The sequence below is a fragment of the Microcaecilia unicolor genome, chromosome 3 (assembly GCF_901765095.1).
Source record: "Microcaecilia unicolor chromosome 3, aMicUni1.1, whole genome shotgun sequence".
NCBI classification, from domain to species: Eukaryota; Metazoa; Chordata; class Amphibia; order Gymnophiona; family Siphonopidae; genus Microcaecilia; species Microcaecilia unicolor.
This window is the reverse complement of record NC_044033.1, coordinates 226,992,774-227,011,846: the sequence shown is the minus strand read 5'-3', so window position 1 is coordinate 227,011,846 and position 19,073 is coordinate 226,992,774. Positions and strand designations below refer to the sequence as shown.

The following is a 19,073-nucleotide window of genomic DNA, read 5'->3' as shown; positions in this document are numbered from 1 at the left end:
TAGGCTCTTTCTCCGGACGTAGCCAGCTCTGCAGTTGGAAGGGCCAGGGGTGGCGCGTGGCGGCGGCGGCGGCGGCGGCGGGGGGGGGGGGGAGCAACACTTGCCTCTCTCTCCTCCCTCCCTTCGTGCGGGCACTTTAGGCATACCTTTGCTGGAAGCCAATAAATGTACTGCCACCACTCCCAATGTCTTGCTCTGAGCAGCATGGTGGAGAAGTCCCAGCCTGCTGCTCAGAGCTGGAAACAAGGAGTGGGGAGCAGCAGCAGTCTATTTACTTGGCTGGCAGGGCTCAGCATCCCCACCACCAAAGTAAAAGAGAATTCAGCAGGGGGCCCAAGCCCACATTTTGTAAGCCAAAGTAGCCATGGAGGGCCCTACTTTGACAACCGGCTACCAAAATTCTTAAAAACTTAACAACCGGCTCTTGCGAGCCTGTGAGAGTCTGCTCCAGCACACCACTGCTTACAGCATTCTCCGGGGTGACACCCAGGTCCACTCCGATTCACTCAGGGCCTCCGCTCTAGGTGCCGCTCGCCGGGGCATTTTTCTCTTTACATCTAATCTTCATCCCAGTTGCTAAAGTACCTCAGTCGTTTATGGCCCCTATTCACATTCTCTTCCTAGCCCTATCCCTTCCTAATCTTTTCCCTCACCCCCTACCTCTCTCCGCTACAGGAACTCACTGCCCATCCATCGACTTCATCATCTCAACTTCTGTCCTACCCTCTTCCTCCCTCTTGGCTTTTAATCTCCGTCTCTTTCTTCCCTCCATTTTGCCTTCCCCATTCCACCTAAATATCTCTCGCCTTCGATGCCTTCGTGGTCACACCTCCCCTACTCTCCTCCGCTCTCTTTTACTCCTTCTCTTACTCTCAGCTGGTGACATCAATCCCAATCCTGGCCCTCCTCACCAACTATTATCCCAACTCTACAGATCTCACCGCGACCTCTCTAACCTCATCTCTATTCCTCTACTCCTCTCCTCTTCTCTGCCCTTCTCTTGCGCCCTATGGAATGCCTGCTCTATCTGTAACAAACTCCCCTATATCCAGGACCTCTTTATCTCGCTTCACCTCCATCTGCTCGCCATAACAGAAACCTGGCTCTGCCCTGATGACTCTGCTTCAGTCGCAGCCCTCTGCCATGGCGGTTATCTTTTTTCACATACTCCTCGCCCTGCTGGTCGCGGGGGTGGTGTTGGACTATTTCTCTCTCCCTCCTCCAGATTTCAACCCCTTCTTCCACCTCAATCTCACTGTTTTTCCTCCTTTGAAGTCCACTCTATCCACCTTTTCTCTCCTCTGCCTCTTCGAATAGCGGTCATTTATCTTCCCCCTGATAAGTCCCTCTCATCCTTTCTCAGTGACTTTGATGCCTGGCTTGCCTTCTTCCATGATCCTTCCTCCCCCTCTCTCATCCTTGGTGACTTTAATATTCCTGCTAATGATCCTTCCAACTCTTATATTTCCATGTTACTCGCTTTAACATCCTCCTTTAATCTCCAACTATGCTCCACCTCCCCCACTCATCAAAATGGTCACTGTCTTGATCTCATCTTCTCCTCCAACTGTTCACCCTCTAGTTTCCTTGCCTCTGATCTTCCCCTCTCTGATCACCATCTTATAACTTTCACACTTAAATCTCCTCCCTCCCAGTCCCGTCCTATCTTATCTAATTTATCTAGGAATCTTCAGGATATTGACCCTTCATCTCTATCCTCCTATGTTTCAAACCTCCTCTCTACTGTGGCACCATCCATGCCTGACAACGAGGCTGTTTCTTCTTACAATACTCTATCCTCTGCCTTAGACACTCTTGCACCTTTGATGACTCGCCCTATAAGGCGTACAAAACCCCAACCTTGGCTGACTTCTAATATCCGCTACCTACGTTCCTGTACCCGCTCCTCCGAATGCCTCTGGCGGAAATCTCGGGCCCTTGCTGATTTCTTACACTTTAAGTTTATGCTGACCTCCTTCCAATCTGCTCTTTTACGCACCAAACAGGATTATTATATCCAACTGACTAACTCTCTTGGCTCTAACCCTCGACTTCTCTTCACCACATTGAACTCTCTCCTCAAGGTGCCCCCTCCCCCAACTCCCCCTTCATTATCTCCTCAGACCCTTGCTGAATTCTTTCACGACAAGGTTCAAAAGATAAACCTTGAATTCTCTACCTCGCCACCTCTCCCTCCACTAGTCCGTTACCCTCTCTCTCCTTCCCCTCATTCCTTTTCCTCCTTTCCTGAAGTTACTATAGAGGAAACTACACTTCTCCTTTCTTCCTCAAAATGTACCACCTGTTCCTCTGATCCCATTCCCACCCACCTTCTTAATGCCATCTCACCTGCTCTTATTCCTTTTATCTGTCACATTCTCAACCTCTCACTTTCCACTGCAACTGTCCCTACTGCCTTTAAACATGCTGTGGTCACACCTCTCCTTAAGAAGCCTTCACTCAACCCTACTTGTCCCTCTAATTACCAACCCATCTCCCTCCTCCATTTTCTCTCCAAATTACTTGAGCGTGCTGTTCACCACTGCTGCCTTGATTTTCTCTCCTCACATGCTATTCTTAACCCACTACAATCTGGTTTTTGCCCTCTCCACTCAACCGAAACTGCGTTTACTAAAGTCTCCAATGACCTATTACTGGCTAAATCCAGAGGTCTCTATTCCATCCTCATTCTTCTTGATCTTTCTGCTGCTTTTGACACTGCCGATCACAGCATACTCCTCGATACCCTGTCCTCACTTGGATTCCAGGGCTCTGTCCTTTCCTGGTTCTCTTCCTACCTCTCCCTCCGCACCTTCAGTGTTCACTCTGGTGGATCCTCTTCTACTTCTATCCCTCTGCCTGTCAGTGTACCTCAGGGTTCTGTTCTTGGTCCCCTCCTCTTTTCTATCTACACTTCTTCCATGGCTTTTCCTACCATTTCTATGCTGATGACTCCCAAATCTACCTTTCTACCCCTGATATCTCACCTTGCATCCAAACCAAAGTTTCAGCGTGCTTGTCTGACATTGCTGTCTGGATGTCTCAACGCCACCTGAAATTAAACATGACCAAAACCGAGCTTCTCATTTTTTCCCCCAAACCCACCTCCCCACTCCCCCCATTTTCTATTTCTGTTGATGGCTCTCTCATTCTCCCTGTCTCCTCAGCTCGAAACCTTGAGGGTCATCTTTGACTCTTCTCTCTCCTTCTCTGCTCATATCCAGCAGATCGCCAAGACCTGTCGTTTCTTTCTTTACAACATCCGTAAAATCCGCCCCTTTCTTTCTGAGCACTCTACCAAAACCTTCATCCACACCCTTGTCACCTCTCATTTAGACTACTGCAATCTGCTTCTTGCTGGCCTCCCACTTAGTCACCTCTCCCCTCTCCAATCGGTTCAAAACTCTGCTGCCTGTCTTGTCTTCCACCAGGGTCGCTTTACTCATACTACCCCTCTTCTCAAGTCGCTTCACTGGCTCCCTATCCGTTTTCATATCCTGTTCAAACTTCTACTAACCTATAAGTGTACTCACTCTGTTCTTCCCCAGTATCTTTCCACACTCGTCCTTCCCTACACCCCTTCCCGTGCACTCCGCTCCATGGATAAGTCCTTCTTATCTGTTTCCTTCTCCACTACTGCCAACTCCAGACTTCGCGCCTTCTGTCTCGTTGCACCCTACGCCTGGAATAAACTTTCTGAGCCCCTACGTCTTGCCCCATCCTTGGCCACCTTTAAATCTAGACTGAAAGCCCACCTCTTTAACATTGCTTTTGACTCATAACCAATTGAAACCACTCTCCTCCACCTACCCTCCTCTCCTCCTTCCTGTACACATTAATTGATTTGATTTGCTTACTTTATTTTTTGTCTATTACATTGTAAGCTCTTTGAGCAGGGACTGTCTTTCTTCTATGTTTGTGCAGCGCTGCGTACGCCTTGTAGCACTATAGAAATGCTAAATAGTAGTAGTAGATCATGCTTTCATATTTTAAAGGATTTTCTTTTAGCTCTAACAGCTTCCTTCACCTCGCTTTTTAACCATGCTGGCTGTTGTTTGGCCTTTCTTCCTCCTTTTTAATATATGAAATATATCTGGTCTGGGCTTCCAGGAAGGTATTTTTGAATAACATCCACACCTGATGTAAATTTTTGACTTTTGCAGCTGCTTCTCTAAGTTGTTGTTTGTTTGTTTTTACCATTCTCCTCATTTTATCGTAGTCTCCTTTTGAAAGTTAAATGCTAATGTATTGGATTTCCTGTGTGTACTTACTCCAGAGCTTATATCAAATCTGATCATGTTATGATCACTGTTATCAAGTGGCCCCAGCATATGCACATGGTAATTTAACCTCTAGAAGTAGAACATTTTGAATCCAAAGCCTAATGGGGAAGAAACAACTAAGATCTCTCCATCCCCAGCTCCTAGACAGCAGGGATCCCTTTGGTAGTTCTAGGGGATCTGTGGGGCGTTGAGAGGCTGGTGATGACTTCAGGGGGGTGAGAGATCTGGGACTGTGACTTCAGGGGCTAATTGTTCAGGGAGATAGGGTTGACTCAAGGGTTTGGTAATCTTTTTAGAACAGAATGTGGCTATAGAGGGTGGGAGTGACTTCAGAGAGGTGAGAATCTGTTCTGGGGGACTTTATATGATGGGCACCTTTTTTTTTCAGTCTTAGTATTTTAATGGGCTCTATCCCCTTTGAGATGGTGCCCAGAAGCATTGGACTGCACATTAGTGGGCCAATGCTCCAGGGCAAAATAAAAATACAGTTTGTGAGGTTGGTCATGATTACAAGTTGTGTTATTGATTTCCACAGTAAATTAAACTGTGGTAAAAAGATATTTTGCCACAGCTTAGTAGCTAACTCCCACGATTTCTGGAAGACAACGATAATTCTGAATTGATTATATTTCTTGACAGATCAGTTATACTTCTCAGAATCATTTTATGAGTGATGTTATAAAGTTTCCATATTTATATCAGATTATGCCTAGCATTTTTAAAATCAGTACTGGGATTGTGAAGCTACTGAAGCATTTCAATTGGATCTGGGTTGGTATCATTGCGCCTGATGATGACAGCAGCCTGAGGTTTGTTCAGATCCTGAAAGGAGGGATTGAGCAGAATGGAGCCTGCATTGAATTCATAGAAATATTCAGTCACATCCATGCCTTGCCACAAGAGAGAATTCGCAAAATTAAAGAGACTATTCATAAATCATCAACTAATGTGATCATTGGTCATTTTAATACAGAAAATTCATGGAATAGGTTTGGGGTGATAAATATTCTGGAGATACCTGGCAAGGTCTGGATCACTATAACTGACACCGATTTTCCCTCAAGCTATCCTGTGGAAATTAGTTTCAAGAATAACACCTTGCTATTCACAAGAGTAAAGAAAAATATTCCAAGCTTTTTAAAATTTATACGTGAAGTAAATCCTATTATGTTTCCTAATGGTAGTATAATTAAAGATTGGTGGACTTCACTGTGTAATAACCAGTGCCCCCAAAGCATCAAAAGATCTTGCAGTGCAGATGAAGATCCTACCATCCCCTTCCCATGTGACTATACCTACTTTGCCAATAGTTATAACATTTATAATGCTGTGTATGCTCTGGCACATGCACTAAAATACATGCTTTTCTCTGGGACTGGAAATATCACCATGTGGAACGGAGACCACCTGAGATTATCGGATTATTTGCCATGGGAGGTAACATCATTTCTTAAAGGAATGCAGAAAACAGAATTGGTGAAAATTTGTTGCTGGTAGAGTGGAGGGTGAAGTTTAAAATTTTGTGTGTGATCCACTACACTCTTTATAGCAATAGTCCATCTTATTACCAGATTTATTATTATGATATGTGCTGTCTAGAGTGTGTATTCATCTCAAAAACTCTTCTTCTGATTCCAAGTGGAATCAAATATGTGTCAACATCTTCATGTATATTTGAGTATAGAACTGGCCTTAAATTGCTTGACATAGGAAGGGACATGTTTGAAAGGACTTCCAAGTCAGAATAGAGACGTCCAGCTCATAACATCCAAAACAGACATCCATCTCACATGTATTTTCCAACAAGAAATAAATCAGGATTTCCTGTTGAAAAATTTGTTAAGATGGATCTGAGGATGTCTATCATGAACAGCCATTTTGCAAACTGGATCGTCCAATGTATGAATGGCAAAAAAGCAGGGACAAGGACGTCTGTTCTTAGAATAGTCACACAGATATTTCTGTAGAGCAGAGGGGCAGTCTAATGATTAGTACATTGGACTGTGAACCAAGGGTTCCAAGTTCAAATTCCACTTTGACTCTTTTAGGGGTCCATTTACAATGGCGTGCTGAAAAATGGCCTGCAGTAGTGTAGGCGCGGGTTTTGGGCGCACACAGCATCATTTTTCAGCGCACCTGTAAAAAAGCCCTCTTTTTTTTGCTGAAGAGTGGCATAATAGTCCGCTGACTCTCATATATGCCCCCTGTGCCTCCATGGTGAGTGAACATCAGACTGACAAATTATAAATGTTCTTAAACAAATACATAAGTAAAAGGAAATTTGGCTGTTCGGGGTATTCCTGAAAATTTGCCTTTTATTTTTTAGTTTCATCATTATCTGAAGAATGTGCACTTCAAGAACATTCTGGATGAAGAGATTATGTTTGATGAGAATGGAGATCTACCCATTGACTACAGTATTATTAATCTGATCTTTCTGCCCAATGGGACATTGAAACATGAAATTGTTGGAAGTTATAAACCTTATGCACCCCCTGGGGAGGATTTCACAGTCAATGAAAAAGTGATCGTGTGGGAGGCAGCATTTACCCAGGTTAGAGTGATGTAACATTATTTAAGATCAAATAGAAAGGCAAAAAAAATCTGCTTACTGATGTAAGGTAGACAAACAAGAAAGCAGACTGTAATAAAAGAAGTGACTTATTAAAACAATACCCGACGTGGCCACGTTTCGCCCTCAGGCTGTGTCAGGGGTAAAACTATAAAATACAAAACATAAATAAAAAATCATCTTACTAAAATCATTAACATATACACAAAATGAAACATAATCAAAACACTCATATAAATATATATATTCATTTTTTAACATATAATGAATATATATATATATATATATATATATATATATATATATATATACAAAATTTTACTCAAACGATAGTTTCTTCATAACATTAAAAACAAATATAAAATAAATACAATTGAATATATCAAAATATATCAGGAAAGGTGGAGAAAATAATATCCAGATCCATGCAAGATATGTGGAGGGGCATTTTCGAACGGGGACGACCATCTCTAAGGGAGCCCATCTCTGAGAACGGCGCTGGGAAAGGGCGGAGCAACCCGTATAATAGAAATAAGATGGGCATCCATCTTTCGTTTCGATAATACGGTCGGGGATGCCCAAATCTCAACATTTAGGTCGACCTTAGAGATGGTCAACCTAAATGTTGAGATTGCAGACCTTAGAGATGGGCGATCTCAGTTTTCAACGATAATGGAAACCGAGAACGCCCATCTCAAAAACGACCAAATCCAAGCCATTTGGTCATGGGAGGAGCCAGCATTCGTAGTGCACTGGTCCCCCCTGACATTCCAGGACACCAACTGGGCACCCTAGGGGGCACAGCAGTGGACTGCAGAAATTGTTCCCAGGTGCATAGCTCCCTTCCCTTGTGTGCTGAGCCCCCCCCCCCCAAAACCCACTCCCCACAACTGTACACCATGCCATAGCCCTTATGAGTGAAGGGGGGCACCTAGATGTGGGTACAGTGGGTTTGTGGTGGGTTTTGGAGGGCTCACATTTACCACCACAAGTGTAACAGGTAGGGGGGTGGGCCTGGGTCTGCCTGCCTGAAGTGCACTGCACCCACTAAAACTGCTCTAGGGACCTACCTGCATACTGCTGTGATGGAGCTGGGTATGACATTTGAGACTGGCATACAGGCTGGAAAAAATGTTTTTAAAGTTTGATTTTTGTGTGGGAGGGGTTTAGTGACCACTGGGGGAGTAAGGGGAGGTCATCCCTGATTCCCTCCGGTGGTCATCTGGTCAGTTCGGGCACCTTTTCGAGACTTGGTCCTGAAAAAAAGGGACCAAGTAAAGTCGGCCAAATGCTCGTGAGGGACGCCCTTCTTTTTTCCATTATCGGCAGAGGACGCCCATCTCTTAACCACGCCCCTGCCCCGCCTTCGGCACACTGCTGACACGCCCCCGTGAACTTTGTTCATCCCTGCGACAGAAAGCAGTTGAGGGCACCCCAAATCGGCTTTCAATTATGCCGATTTGGGTGACCCTGATAGAAGGACACCCATCTCCCGATTTGTGTCAAAAAATGGGCGTTCTTCTCTTTCGAAAATAAGCCTGATAGTGTAGCCTGCTCTTGCTTTAATTTTCTGTGTACATCATGCATGCTTCCAAATCTAAAATAGGGGTAACACTGAAATGCACCCCTTAAAAATGTAAAAATCATCCTACAATGCAGATATAAAATATGTATTAAAAGACATATTGTTAATTTCACTCTGAGTATACCTCATAACAATACCCAGCTGAATATCAAGTTAAAGTGACATGCCTAATGCTATTATTCTGAAGGGTACACATTATTGTCAAAAAAGATTTACTATCATATCTAAAACAAGCAACGGATTCTTCTATACGCTATATTTTACATGTCTCACAGCGTCTCATCTCGGTCTATTGTAAATGAGCTAATCCCACTTTCTCACAACATCAAGGATAATTTCACTGGTATCATGCCTCTTAACAATGTCCGACTGAATCTCAAACACACCGAATAAAGGTGACGTGCCTAGTGCTGTTTTTATGAATAGTACACATTATTCTCAAAAAGGATTGATTATTCTATTTAACTGATTATACAAAAGCAGCATAATCTTCCTCAATTCGCTATACTTTACATATACCACAGCGTCTTATTTCAGTCCGTTGAAACTAGGTAATCCTACTTTCTCTCAACATTAAAGAATGATACTTCTCTAACAAAACATAAGCATATCCAAAAAACCATTGTGAATGCAAGTTGTTATGTTCCACATTAAATTTTCTTTTGTGGGGTGAATTCACAAAGATGGACCATACTTCATTAATAAAGTCTTATCTGCGTGAGGGTAACATACACAATTCTAAATTGTTAACTCTTTTGGTCATGAAAGATAGGGACGAGCCTTACAACAACAAAACAAATCTATAAAAACAAAACTAAACTTTTTCTTGCTTACCCTTGTAAGTGTGTGGTGAGGTTAGGTCAAACTAAATATAGCTTCTTTTCACCGGAACAACTAAAATCATTTGTAGAATTGAAACAAGTGAAATGAAATTGTATCTGGAGAAAAATGTAGCCTGTATCTATTATTTGAAACATTTACTTGTATTTAACTTCTCTAACTCTTTTTCCCCCTTTCATTAATAGGGGTCTAAGAAAGGTTATATATTATACCTGATTGTATATTTTCTTTAATTATTGCATTTTCTTTATATTATTCAGCAAAAGTTATTCTATGTGAAATTCTTGGAATAATAAGTTTTGATTTCTACCTGAATTTCTGTACAAGGTCTATCCTTGAATGTTTGTAATTTAAAAGTATAAATAAAGAAATAAAAAACAAACAAACAAAAGACTTTTGAGATGGGTACTTACTATGCTCGTTTCTCTGCTTGACATCAACACTCCTACTTGCTGTATTACAGCGTTACCACGTTCATTTCTTCCCGCCATTTTAAAGCCTCATGATAAGGTCAAAGGCTGTCAACTGTCCTTATTTCTGTTCTTAATCAAACAAAAATCCACTAGCTTGGTGTTATATCTATTATACTGAGAAAATTAAAGAGGTGGTAATACAAAAATATTTGAACATAAACAAAATAGTAACAGCGTCATAACGTCATGATGTCTCAAAAAAACGTCAAATGCAAATGTAATATATCTAAGTAAACTTCGTTTACCTGTTAATAGCATTCATAATTCAAAGTTTTAGTAAAAATCAATGGAAAAATGTTTTTGGAAAAAATAATAAAATATATGCAGTGCTAAGATAATTATCTGAAAATCTATATTTTATTAAAAAACTGAATAATCATTCTCTTGATTTAATCCAAATGGTTTTACTGTATTAAATTTAAATATAAATCTCTGTTCTGCTTGTAACAATAGCCTGTTGACATCTCCTCCTCTCCAATATGTTTTGATTCTTAACAAAGCAAGAAATTTCAGTTCTTCAAAGGAATGTTTATAAACATGCATATGTTCTACTAGCGGTTTTTCTAGTAGGTTTCTTTTTATAACACTTTTGTGCTCAGCAATATGTTTATTAAATGTTCTAATCGTCTTTCCAATGTAAACAAGTCCACATGGACATATTACTGCGTACACTACCTGTGAGCTCTTACAATTGGAATATTATTTTAATTCAAATTTCTCTCCTGTTCTGGGATGAATGAAAAATTTTGTTTTTAAATTGACTGAGCAAAAAGAACAGTTCAAACAAGGGTAATGTCCCCACATTAATAAAAATGAGAAGAAAATTGTTTATATTTTGATCATATGTCATCAGATCTAATTAAAATATTCAGAAAACGCTGGCCATTGGTTCAGAATATTTCACATTTTTCGGAAAAAGAATTGTTGATAGCATTTAAAAGAAATAGGAACCTCAAAGATTACCTCGCACCATCTGCACTACCAGTACCGATGAAAAAGGATCCAGTGAGGGGACATTACCCTTGTTTGAACCAGGGGCGTATCTGCGTGGGGCCACAGGGGCCTGGGCCCCCGCAGATTTCGCCCTGGCCCCCCTCCCGCCGCCAACCCTCCCCCGCTGACGTTGTTTACCTTTGCTGGCGGGAACCCAAGCCCCGCCAGCCGAAGGTCCGCTTCCGCCTGCTTTTAAAATAATTCTTCAGCTGGCGGGGGACCCCAACCCCCGCCAGCCGCCGAGATCTTCAAAGTTCTTGTTCGTCGTCCTCCGTGGCCATGCTGTACCCCTGTTGATTCGGAGTCTGTCTGACGTCGCACCACGTTGTACGCACGTACAACGTGGTGCAACGTCAGACAGACTCCGAATCAGCAGCGTACAGCATGGCCACGGAGGAGGACGTCGAACAAGAACTTTGAAGATCTCGGCGGCTGGCGGGGGTTGGGGTCCCCCGCCAGCTGAAGAATTATTTTTTAAAGCAGGCGGAAGCGGACCTCGGCTGGCGGGGCTTGGGGTTCCCGCCAGCAAAGGTAAACAACATCAGCGGGGGAGGGTTGGCGGCGGGAGAGGAGGTGGAGAGAGTCGTTGGTGGCAGGGGGGGGGCTCTGGCAATGGCGGGGGGGGAGTCGTTGGTGGCAGGGGGGCTCTGGCAATGGCGGGGGGGGGGGTCGGTGGTGCCAGGGGGGAGGGGCTAAATGTGCCCCCTCCCTCTGGCCCTGGCCCCCCCTACTGCCAGAGTCCAGATACGCCCCTGGTTTGAACTGTTGTTTTTGCTCAGTCAATTTAAAAACAACATTTTTCATTCATCCCAGAACAGGAGAGAAATGTATAGCTCACATTAGTAACTCTGCCCCTAAGTTTCTCTTCATCCTAAATACCTCCACATAAATGTATAAATATTTCTTCCTATGAAAAATAGCTGGCTATAATTTAGCTGTTATAGGGTAAATAACAAACCTCTAAGGCAGTAATTTGTGATAGGCAAAGAGAAGGTCTGAATTGGTCCATAACTGAACAGAAAAGAGAGTTGCATTTTCTAAACTACAGAACACTGTCATTTAAAGCTAGAGGTATATTTTTTTCAATCCTCAGACACCTCCACAATCCAGATGCACTCAGAGCTGTGCTCCTGGCTTCAGGAAATTACCCAGAGAAGGACAACCTGTCTGCTGCTATGACTGCATTCCCTGTCCAGATGGACATATCTCCAATCAAACTGGTGAGTGATACGTAAAACATTAGACGCTCATAGTGTTAGGTTATTCAGAATGGTGTCTGCTCTGTGAAATTTGTAAGAACATGAAACCCAGAAGTATGTAATGGAGGTATCCAAGTTTACTTGTACACTAGGTGCCTAATTTAGGGAGGTAGTTAGTAAGGTGCAGTACAAATTGGCCTTTTTATTGCAGCTTAGTTTACCATTGGAGTCACTAATCTGTGGGATCTCATTTCTGTGCTGATGAACAGAACATCTTGTGATCAATCTCACATGCTGCACTATTCATAGTAGTCAGAAGCATCAGGTTGATGAAGAGACCAGGTACTAATGCCCAGCCTCACTTCTCAAAGGACATTATTTATTCTCAAGGATTTATAGACCACAGAACCCCAAGAGATCCAAAGCTGTGTACAATAGCATCACATTCCTAATCAGCTATAAAATAATTGCAAGCAAAAAGTAATATCACAATAACAACATTAAAAATAAACTGAAGTTAAAATCATGACGTTTAGTTGCATGAGGATCTGGGGTCTGCACTCAAATGTGGGTGACCTTTATAGAATCCTGGGAATGGGTCATTTCATCTGGTCTCCTCTGTACCTCAGGAGGGATGCAGAAGGTTCTCTATTCCTTTACACAACTAACAAGGCAATTGCTTAAGTGGCCACCATGCCCTATATACGAGTTACTCCTAGACTTTCAGTATACTAGCTTGAGTAGTATAGCATATAGTCAGTGAACTTTCTGGATTTTAAGACCAAGGCTTAGGCTTGAAGGGTCTCCTATTGTAACTAGGGTCAGAGGCCAGAGAGATTTCAGGAAAGTCAAAGACACTATTCCAGGATGAATCAAGGTTTTCTAGACAGGGGGAGTTTCCCACTGATTATACTTGGTCACTTCCCATTTCTCCCTCTTTCTGGAAGAGGTCAGAATGTCCAGAAGGTTAGATCGAGCTTAACGTTTCTACCACAGAGGTCAGACAAGAGATATTATCTTATAGGTTAAAGTAGTGGCACTGGGAATCTAGGCAGGCACCCACCCTGCCAGGTTGTAAGGCATGTAAATGACAGTATTCTATAACATGTTGTCTAATTGCTTGGCACATCCCTGATCCACCTATGCCCCGCCCAGGTCCATGCCATACAAATTAGATGCTCAGTTTATAGAATAGGGGTGTAAGTCGGTTTTATACATAACTACAAATTATTGTCCGTTAGTGCTTTGAAACCCAATTTTTGATTCTTATCACCAATTAAGGGCCAATGTAGTGAAAACTAGCCAATTAAGTTATGTGAATAACTGACTATTCTATATATATGCATCCAACTTCAGACACCATTTATAGAATTTAGGGGTTTTTTGCACATAAAATCAGTTTTCTCTGTATTCTATAAATATGGTGAAGTCTTCAAAATTAACCCAGTATTTGAAAATTCCTTGTTGGGAACTTACCATAGCACAAAGAACAAGCAACATTTACTAAAATTATAATACCATTCATTCAAAGTATCAAAAAAAGGAAACAATCCCTTAAAAAATATATCGTTTAGTATAAAGCATAGGACAGGTTTCATCAGATGTTAAAATGATGATGTATTAAAAATATGTATAGAGAATCAGAAAGGGAAAAGGAGAATTTAGTATAGGCTGCAAAATACAGCTGAGCTGTGTTTCAGTGAGAATCACCGCAAATATGGCTCACTTAGAAAGCTCTATACATCATTAGAACTCCTGCCAAAATTCCCTCTAGGGAGAGGTAAATGAAAACAATAACAAAAAAGAAAATCAATCCCTTAAAAAATATCCATGTCACGTAGTACAAAGTATAGGACCTGTTTCATCAGATGTCAAATGATGATATATTAAAAACATCTATAGAGAATTGGGAAGGGAAAAGGAGAATTCAGTATAAGCTGCAAAATACAGCCGAGCTGTGTATCAGTGAAAATCACCGTAAATACAGCTCACTTAGAAAGCTCTATACTCAGTAGAACTCCTGCCAAAATTCTCCTCCCTTTTCTACGTTTATTTTAATTATTCAACAATGAAGGTTTTAAATTTTTATTGTATAAAAAAGCTGACAGGTCCATAACATTCTAATAAGCATTAGGTTGCAATGTTCATAAACTGGAAAAATAACCCAAACAAATCCTTAAAGTAATGTGGAATAACCAGCACCGGAAATTCAGAAAGCAGTAGAAAATCTTATCTCAGTCTACCGATACTTTCATTGTTTCATAAACTGCTCACAAGATGTCCAACACAGCACTTTTTCAGAACTTCTTCAGGGATACCAGTGCTGTGTTTTCAAAAGTTGATGGTGGACTCTTTGGAAAGAGTCTGCCATCAACTGAGGTAAGTTTTTCTACTGCTTTCTGGGTTTCCGGTGCTGGTTATTCCAGATTACATTGTGGACTTGTTTGGGTTATTTTTCCAGTTTATGGACATTTAGGGGCATAATCGAATGGAAATGCCTATCTCCATGGGTGTTTATCTCCGAGAACGGGTCCGTGAAGGGGCGGGCCGAACCGTATTTTCGAAAAAATGGAAGTTTTTGAGCTGGGCGTTTGTTTTTTTTAGCGATAATGGAAACTAAAAACGCCCAGCTCAAAAACGTCCTAATCCGAGCCATTTGGTCATGGGAGGGGCCACGATTCGTAGTACACTCGCCCCCCTGATATGCCAGGACACCAACTGGGCACCCTAGGTCAGTGCGGTGGACTTCAGAAAAAGCTCCCACATGCATAGCTCCCTTACCACGGGTGCTGAGCTCCCAACCCCCCTCTCCCAAAACCCACTACCCACAAATGTACAACACTACCATAGCTCTTAGGGGTGAAGGGGGCACCTACATGTGGGTACAGTGGGTTTTGGAGGCCTCCCATTTACCAGCACAAGTGTTACAGGTAGGGGGGGATGGGCCTGGGGCCACCTGGCTCAAGTGCACGGCGGTACCCACTAAAAGTGCTCCAGGGACCTGCATACACGCAGGCCTCTAGGACTTGTTGCTGCTGTATAACCTTGGCACACCAGTTGACACCTGAGGACCAGGGGCGTAGCCAGACACCCAAGTTTGGGTGGGCCTGGACCCAAGGTGGGTGGGCAGAACTCCGCCTTGTCCTACAAGTGATTTGGTTTCTCCCTCTCTCGCCTGCATGCCATATGGTCTTTCAAACATCCCCTCTCCCCCATATACCTTTTAAATAGCAAATTTTCACCAGCAGCAAACAGTTGTTGGGAGTTTTTGGGTGGTGGGGCTTGGGGTCCCTGCCAGCCACATTATAGGTGTGCTGCTACTTGGTGGGCCTGAACCTAAAGTGGGTGGGCCTGGGCCCACCCCAGCCCACCCTTGGCTACGCCACTGCTGAAGACTAATCTCTCCGAAAACGTCCTTTATTGGAATAACCGCGTTTACTCACAGTTAATTGCAGATCAGAGGTTATGCCCCACTGGCAACGAGTCTCCCTGGTACTGAAATGAGCAGTAGGTCAGAGCTGGCAGAATGCTGTACAATGCCCTCTTTCAGCCACATTCAAGGGAAGAACTAAGTTCTCTAACGTGGCTAACACAGGAAAGGGAACTAAAACTGGCTTACAAAAATGGCCACTACCGCATGGACTACAACAGGAAACACAACAGGGCACACTCTGACCCAGTAGGCAGGGGGAAAGCACCATGGGAGAAGAGCCTACCAACTACCAACATCGTGAGACTGTAACACAAGCTAATGAAATCACGGAGCCCAATACCCTACACCCACCACAATGCAATGCTGATGTGACCCTGTAGTGCACCCGAGAGCCACATCTGACCCAGGGAAAGGCTGTGAGAGGATCAAACACATTCTGCTGTCATGGAGGTGGGTACGGCATTTGAGGCTGGCATACAGGCTGGAAAAAAAGTTTGTAAATTGGGGTTTTTTTGGTGGGAGGGGGTTAGTGACCACTGGGGGAGTCCGGGGAGGTCATCCCCGATTCCCTCCAGTGGTCATCTGGGCAGTTGGAGCACTTTTTTGGGACTTGTTTGTGAAAAAAAATGGTCCAAAAAAGTGACCCAAAATCGCAGTAAAAATGCCTTTTTTTTCGATTATCAGCTAAAGACGCCATCTCTCCTTGGCTGATAACCACGCCCCAGTTCCCTCTCCACCACGCCTCCGACATGCCCCCGTCAACTTTATTCGTTTCCGCGACGGAGTGCAGTAGGAAAAGCCCAAAATCAGCTTTCGATTATACCGATTTGGGCGCCTTTGCGAGATAAACATCTATCTCCCGATTTAGGTCGCACTATAGGCATTTTTCTCTTTCGAAAATAAGCAGGATTGTAACTTAATACTTATTAGAACGTTGTGGACCTGTCAGCTTTTTTATACAATAAAAATTTAAAACCTTCATTGTTGAATAATTAAAATAAATGTAGAAAAGGGAGGATAATTTTGGCAGGAGTTCTACTGATGTATAGAGCTTTCTAAGTGAGCTGTATTTGTGGTGATTCTCACTGATACACAGCTCGGCTGTATTTTGCAGCCTATACTGAATTCTCCTTTTCCCTTACCAATTCTCTATAGATGTTTTTACTATATCATCGTTTGACATCTGATGAAACAGGTCCTATACTTTGTACTAAGTGACATGGATATTTTTTAAGGGATTGATTTCCTTTTTTGTTACTGTTTTCATTTCCCTCTCCCTAGAGGGTTATTTCTTTGTTTAGGGATTCATTCAGAATTGCAAAGAATATGAGCAATAAATTGATGAAAAACACCTAACAGGCAATTCTGTAACAGGGGTTTCACCATTTAGGTACCAAAATTAAGCAGGTCACATAAATGTTAGCACATAGATGTGACGTTTTTGCATGAAACATACAATATTCTGAAACTTGGAAGCGTTAATGTCAGCCCCATCTATGGCCCATCTATGCTCCTCTCCTGAAAATACTCCTCTGACATTTCTCAAACTATGTATGTGGGCTTTTTTTCTCTTAAATGTACTTTCATAGATTTGTAATCAATAAATTTCTTACAAATTTTGGACATTCTTTATGAAAGGGGAAAATGATGTACAGATTTGGACATTACATGTTCTGAAAATACTTTAATCCCTCAACCCAAAGATGAACTCAGGAAATCCCTTTTGAATATGGCTAAAACTACAGGTTTTGTAAACACTTTGTGTATTGGAGAGCAATTCTCTGAGTTACTCTGGCAAGTGGCTTTGAAAATTATCCTTTAAATTACATCAGAACAATAGTCAATGTCATTTAACTGGTAACAAATGGCTCCTGGCCAGTTAAATCACTTGTTCAGGGCTAACCTGTCATATTCAATGACACTTAACTGGCTAGTGCTGCTCAAAATGTCCAGTTAGCACCTCTCTCAAAACCGGCTATTTTGGCCTGGCATTGAATTTCTGAGGATAATTGCAGCAGTGGTCAGCAAAATGCTAAGTACTGCTGGCTGAATATCAACCCCTATAACTTTAAAATTAAGAGCAATATTTAGCCATTTTAGAGATGCTAAAAGACTATTCTTTCCTCTCAGATATGGAGAACTGTATAAGATGCTCAGAGGATCAATGGCCCAATGAAAAACGAGATGTCTGCATCCCCAAAATGATAAACTTACTTTCCCATGAAGAATCTTTGGGAATCGTTTTGACCCTTATCAGCATTTTCTTTTTTCTCATCACTGCTGTCATTCTGGGAATCTTCATTAAGTACCAAGACACTCCCATTGTGAGATCCAACAACCGGAACCTAAGCTACATTCTCTTAGTCTCCCTCATGCTCTGTTTCCTCTGCTCGTTGATATTCTTAGGCCGTCCTGAGAAGGTGACCTGTGTTCTCCGACAGACTGCCTTTGGAATAACTTTTTCCATTTCGCTCTCCTCTGTCCTGGCAAAAACAATCACTGTAGTCATAGCTTTCCAGACCACCAAGCCTGGAAGCAAGCTCCGGAAATGGATGGGTTCCAGAGTCTCATACTCTATAGTCCTTTCCTGTTCCCTTCTTCAAGTCCTATTTTGCCTTGTCTGGTTGGGAACTGCTCCTCCTTTCCCATATCTTAACATGCAAGCAGAAGATGGAACAATTCAAATTGAATGTAATGAAGGATCAATAATTGCATTTTACTGTGTTCTGGGTTACCTGGGATTTCTGGCTGGTATCAGCTTCATTGTAGCTTTCCTAGCAAGAAATCTACCTGACAGTTTCAATGAGGCCAAGTACATCACCTTCAGCATGCTGGTGTTCTGCAGTGTCTGGGTGTCTTTCATCCCAACATACCTGAGCACCAGGGGCAAGTACATGGTAGCAGTGGAGATATTTGCTATCCTGGCCTCCAGTGCTGGAATACTGGGGTGTATCTTTATCCCAAAGTGCTACATTATTCTGCTGAGGCCTGATAGGAACAACAGGAAGTATATCACAAAAAATAAACTGACTTAAACTTCTCTGAATGATAAATGAAATCAAGAATAACAACAAAAATTTAAGGGGTCTCATACTAAAGCTTAGCTTGAGTTATATGCAGCAGGGCCCATTTTATTCCTATGGGCCCTACTGCAAATAACTCAAGCTAAGCTTTAGTAAAAGACCCCCTTACATTCCAACTCATACACAATCTGTCCAATATTCAAAGCCAGCTTGTACATTCATCAGCCTCAAGAGGGCTGAACAAGAGTAGGATGGGAAATTATATTGATAGTGGCAATATTCGGTCACTATTTGAATAGATTATACTTTTAGTTTAAATCCACAGTACCACCACATAGGCATACAGTTATAATATTTAGTTCAAATGTTTTTATTGTAGTTAAGAAAACATTCAGCAAAAATAAATTCAATGTTATATATACAGTTACAGTAGAGGTTGTTAGTTCGACATTCACTTACAGTGCTTTCCCCCTGGATTCTTTATATCGTGGCTAGATTTCCACATGAAAATCTAAGCAGATTCCATAACAATGCGCATAACCTGCACGACTGTTCACAAAATCATTTACGGCGAGGCACCTGGATACATGACAGACCTTATTGACCTGCCAACCAGAAACACCACAAAATCTGCATGATCATACCTAAACCTCCACTACCCAAGCAACAAAG

The 19,073-nt window shown here is 42.3% G+C and overlaps 1 protein-coding gene across 1 annotated transcript; it reads left to right on the top strand.

Moving 5' to 3' along the window:
* The first annotated feature begins 4,988 nt into the window (after nucleotides 1-4,988).
* On the top strand, nucleotides 4,989-18,413 carry LOC115464426 (vomeronasal type-2 receptor 26-like). The gene is made up of 4 exons (XM_030194810.1): nucleotides 4,989-5,720; nucleotides 6,610-6,837; nucleotides 11,840-11,966; nucleotides 17,509-18,413. Exons 1-4 carry the CDS (start codon nucleotides 4,989-4,991, stop codon nucleotides 18,411-18,413), a joined length of 1,992 nt encoding a protein of 663 aa, XP_030050670.1.
* The last annotated feature ends 660 nt before the right edge of the window (nucleotides 18,414-19,073 follow it).

Bases quoted from the DNA above. Each gene is read 5' to 3' on its own strand.
- LOC115464426 (XM_030194810.1), top strand. From the start codon at position 4,989: ATGCCTAGCATTTTTAAAATCAGTACTGGGATTGTGAAGCTACTGAAG. The intron at 5,721-6,609 runs GTAACATCATTT...TTTATTTTTTAG, and splicing joins CGGATTATTTGCCATGGGAG to TTTCATCATTATCTGAAGAA. The intron at 6,838-11,839 runs GTTAGAGTGATG...TTCAATCCTCAG, and splicing joins GGGAGGCAGCATTTACCCAG to ACACCTCCACAATCCAGATG.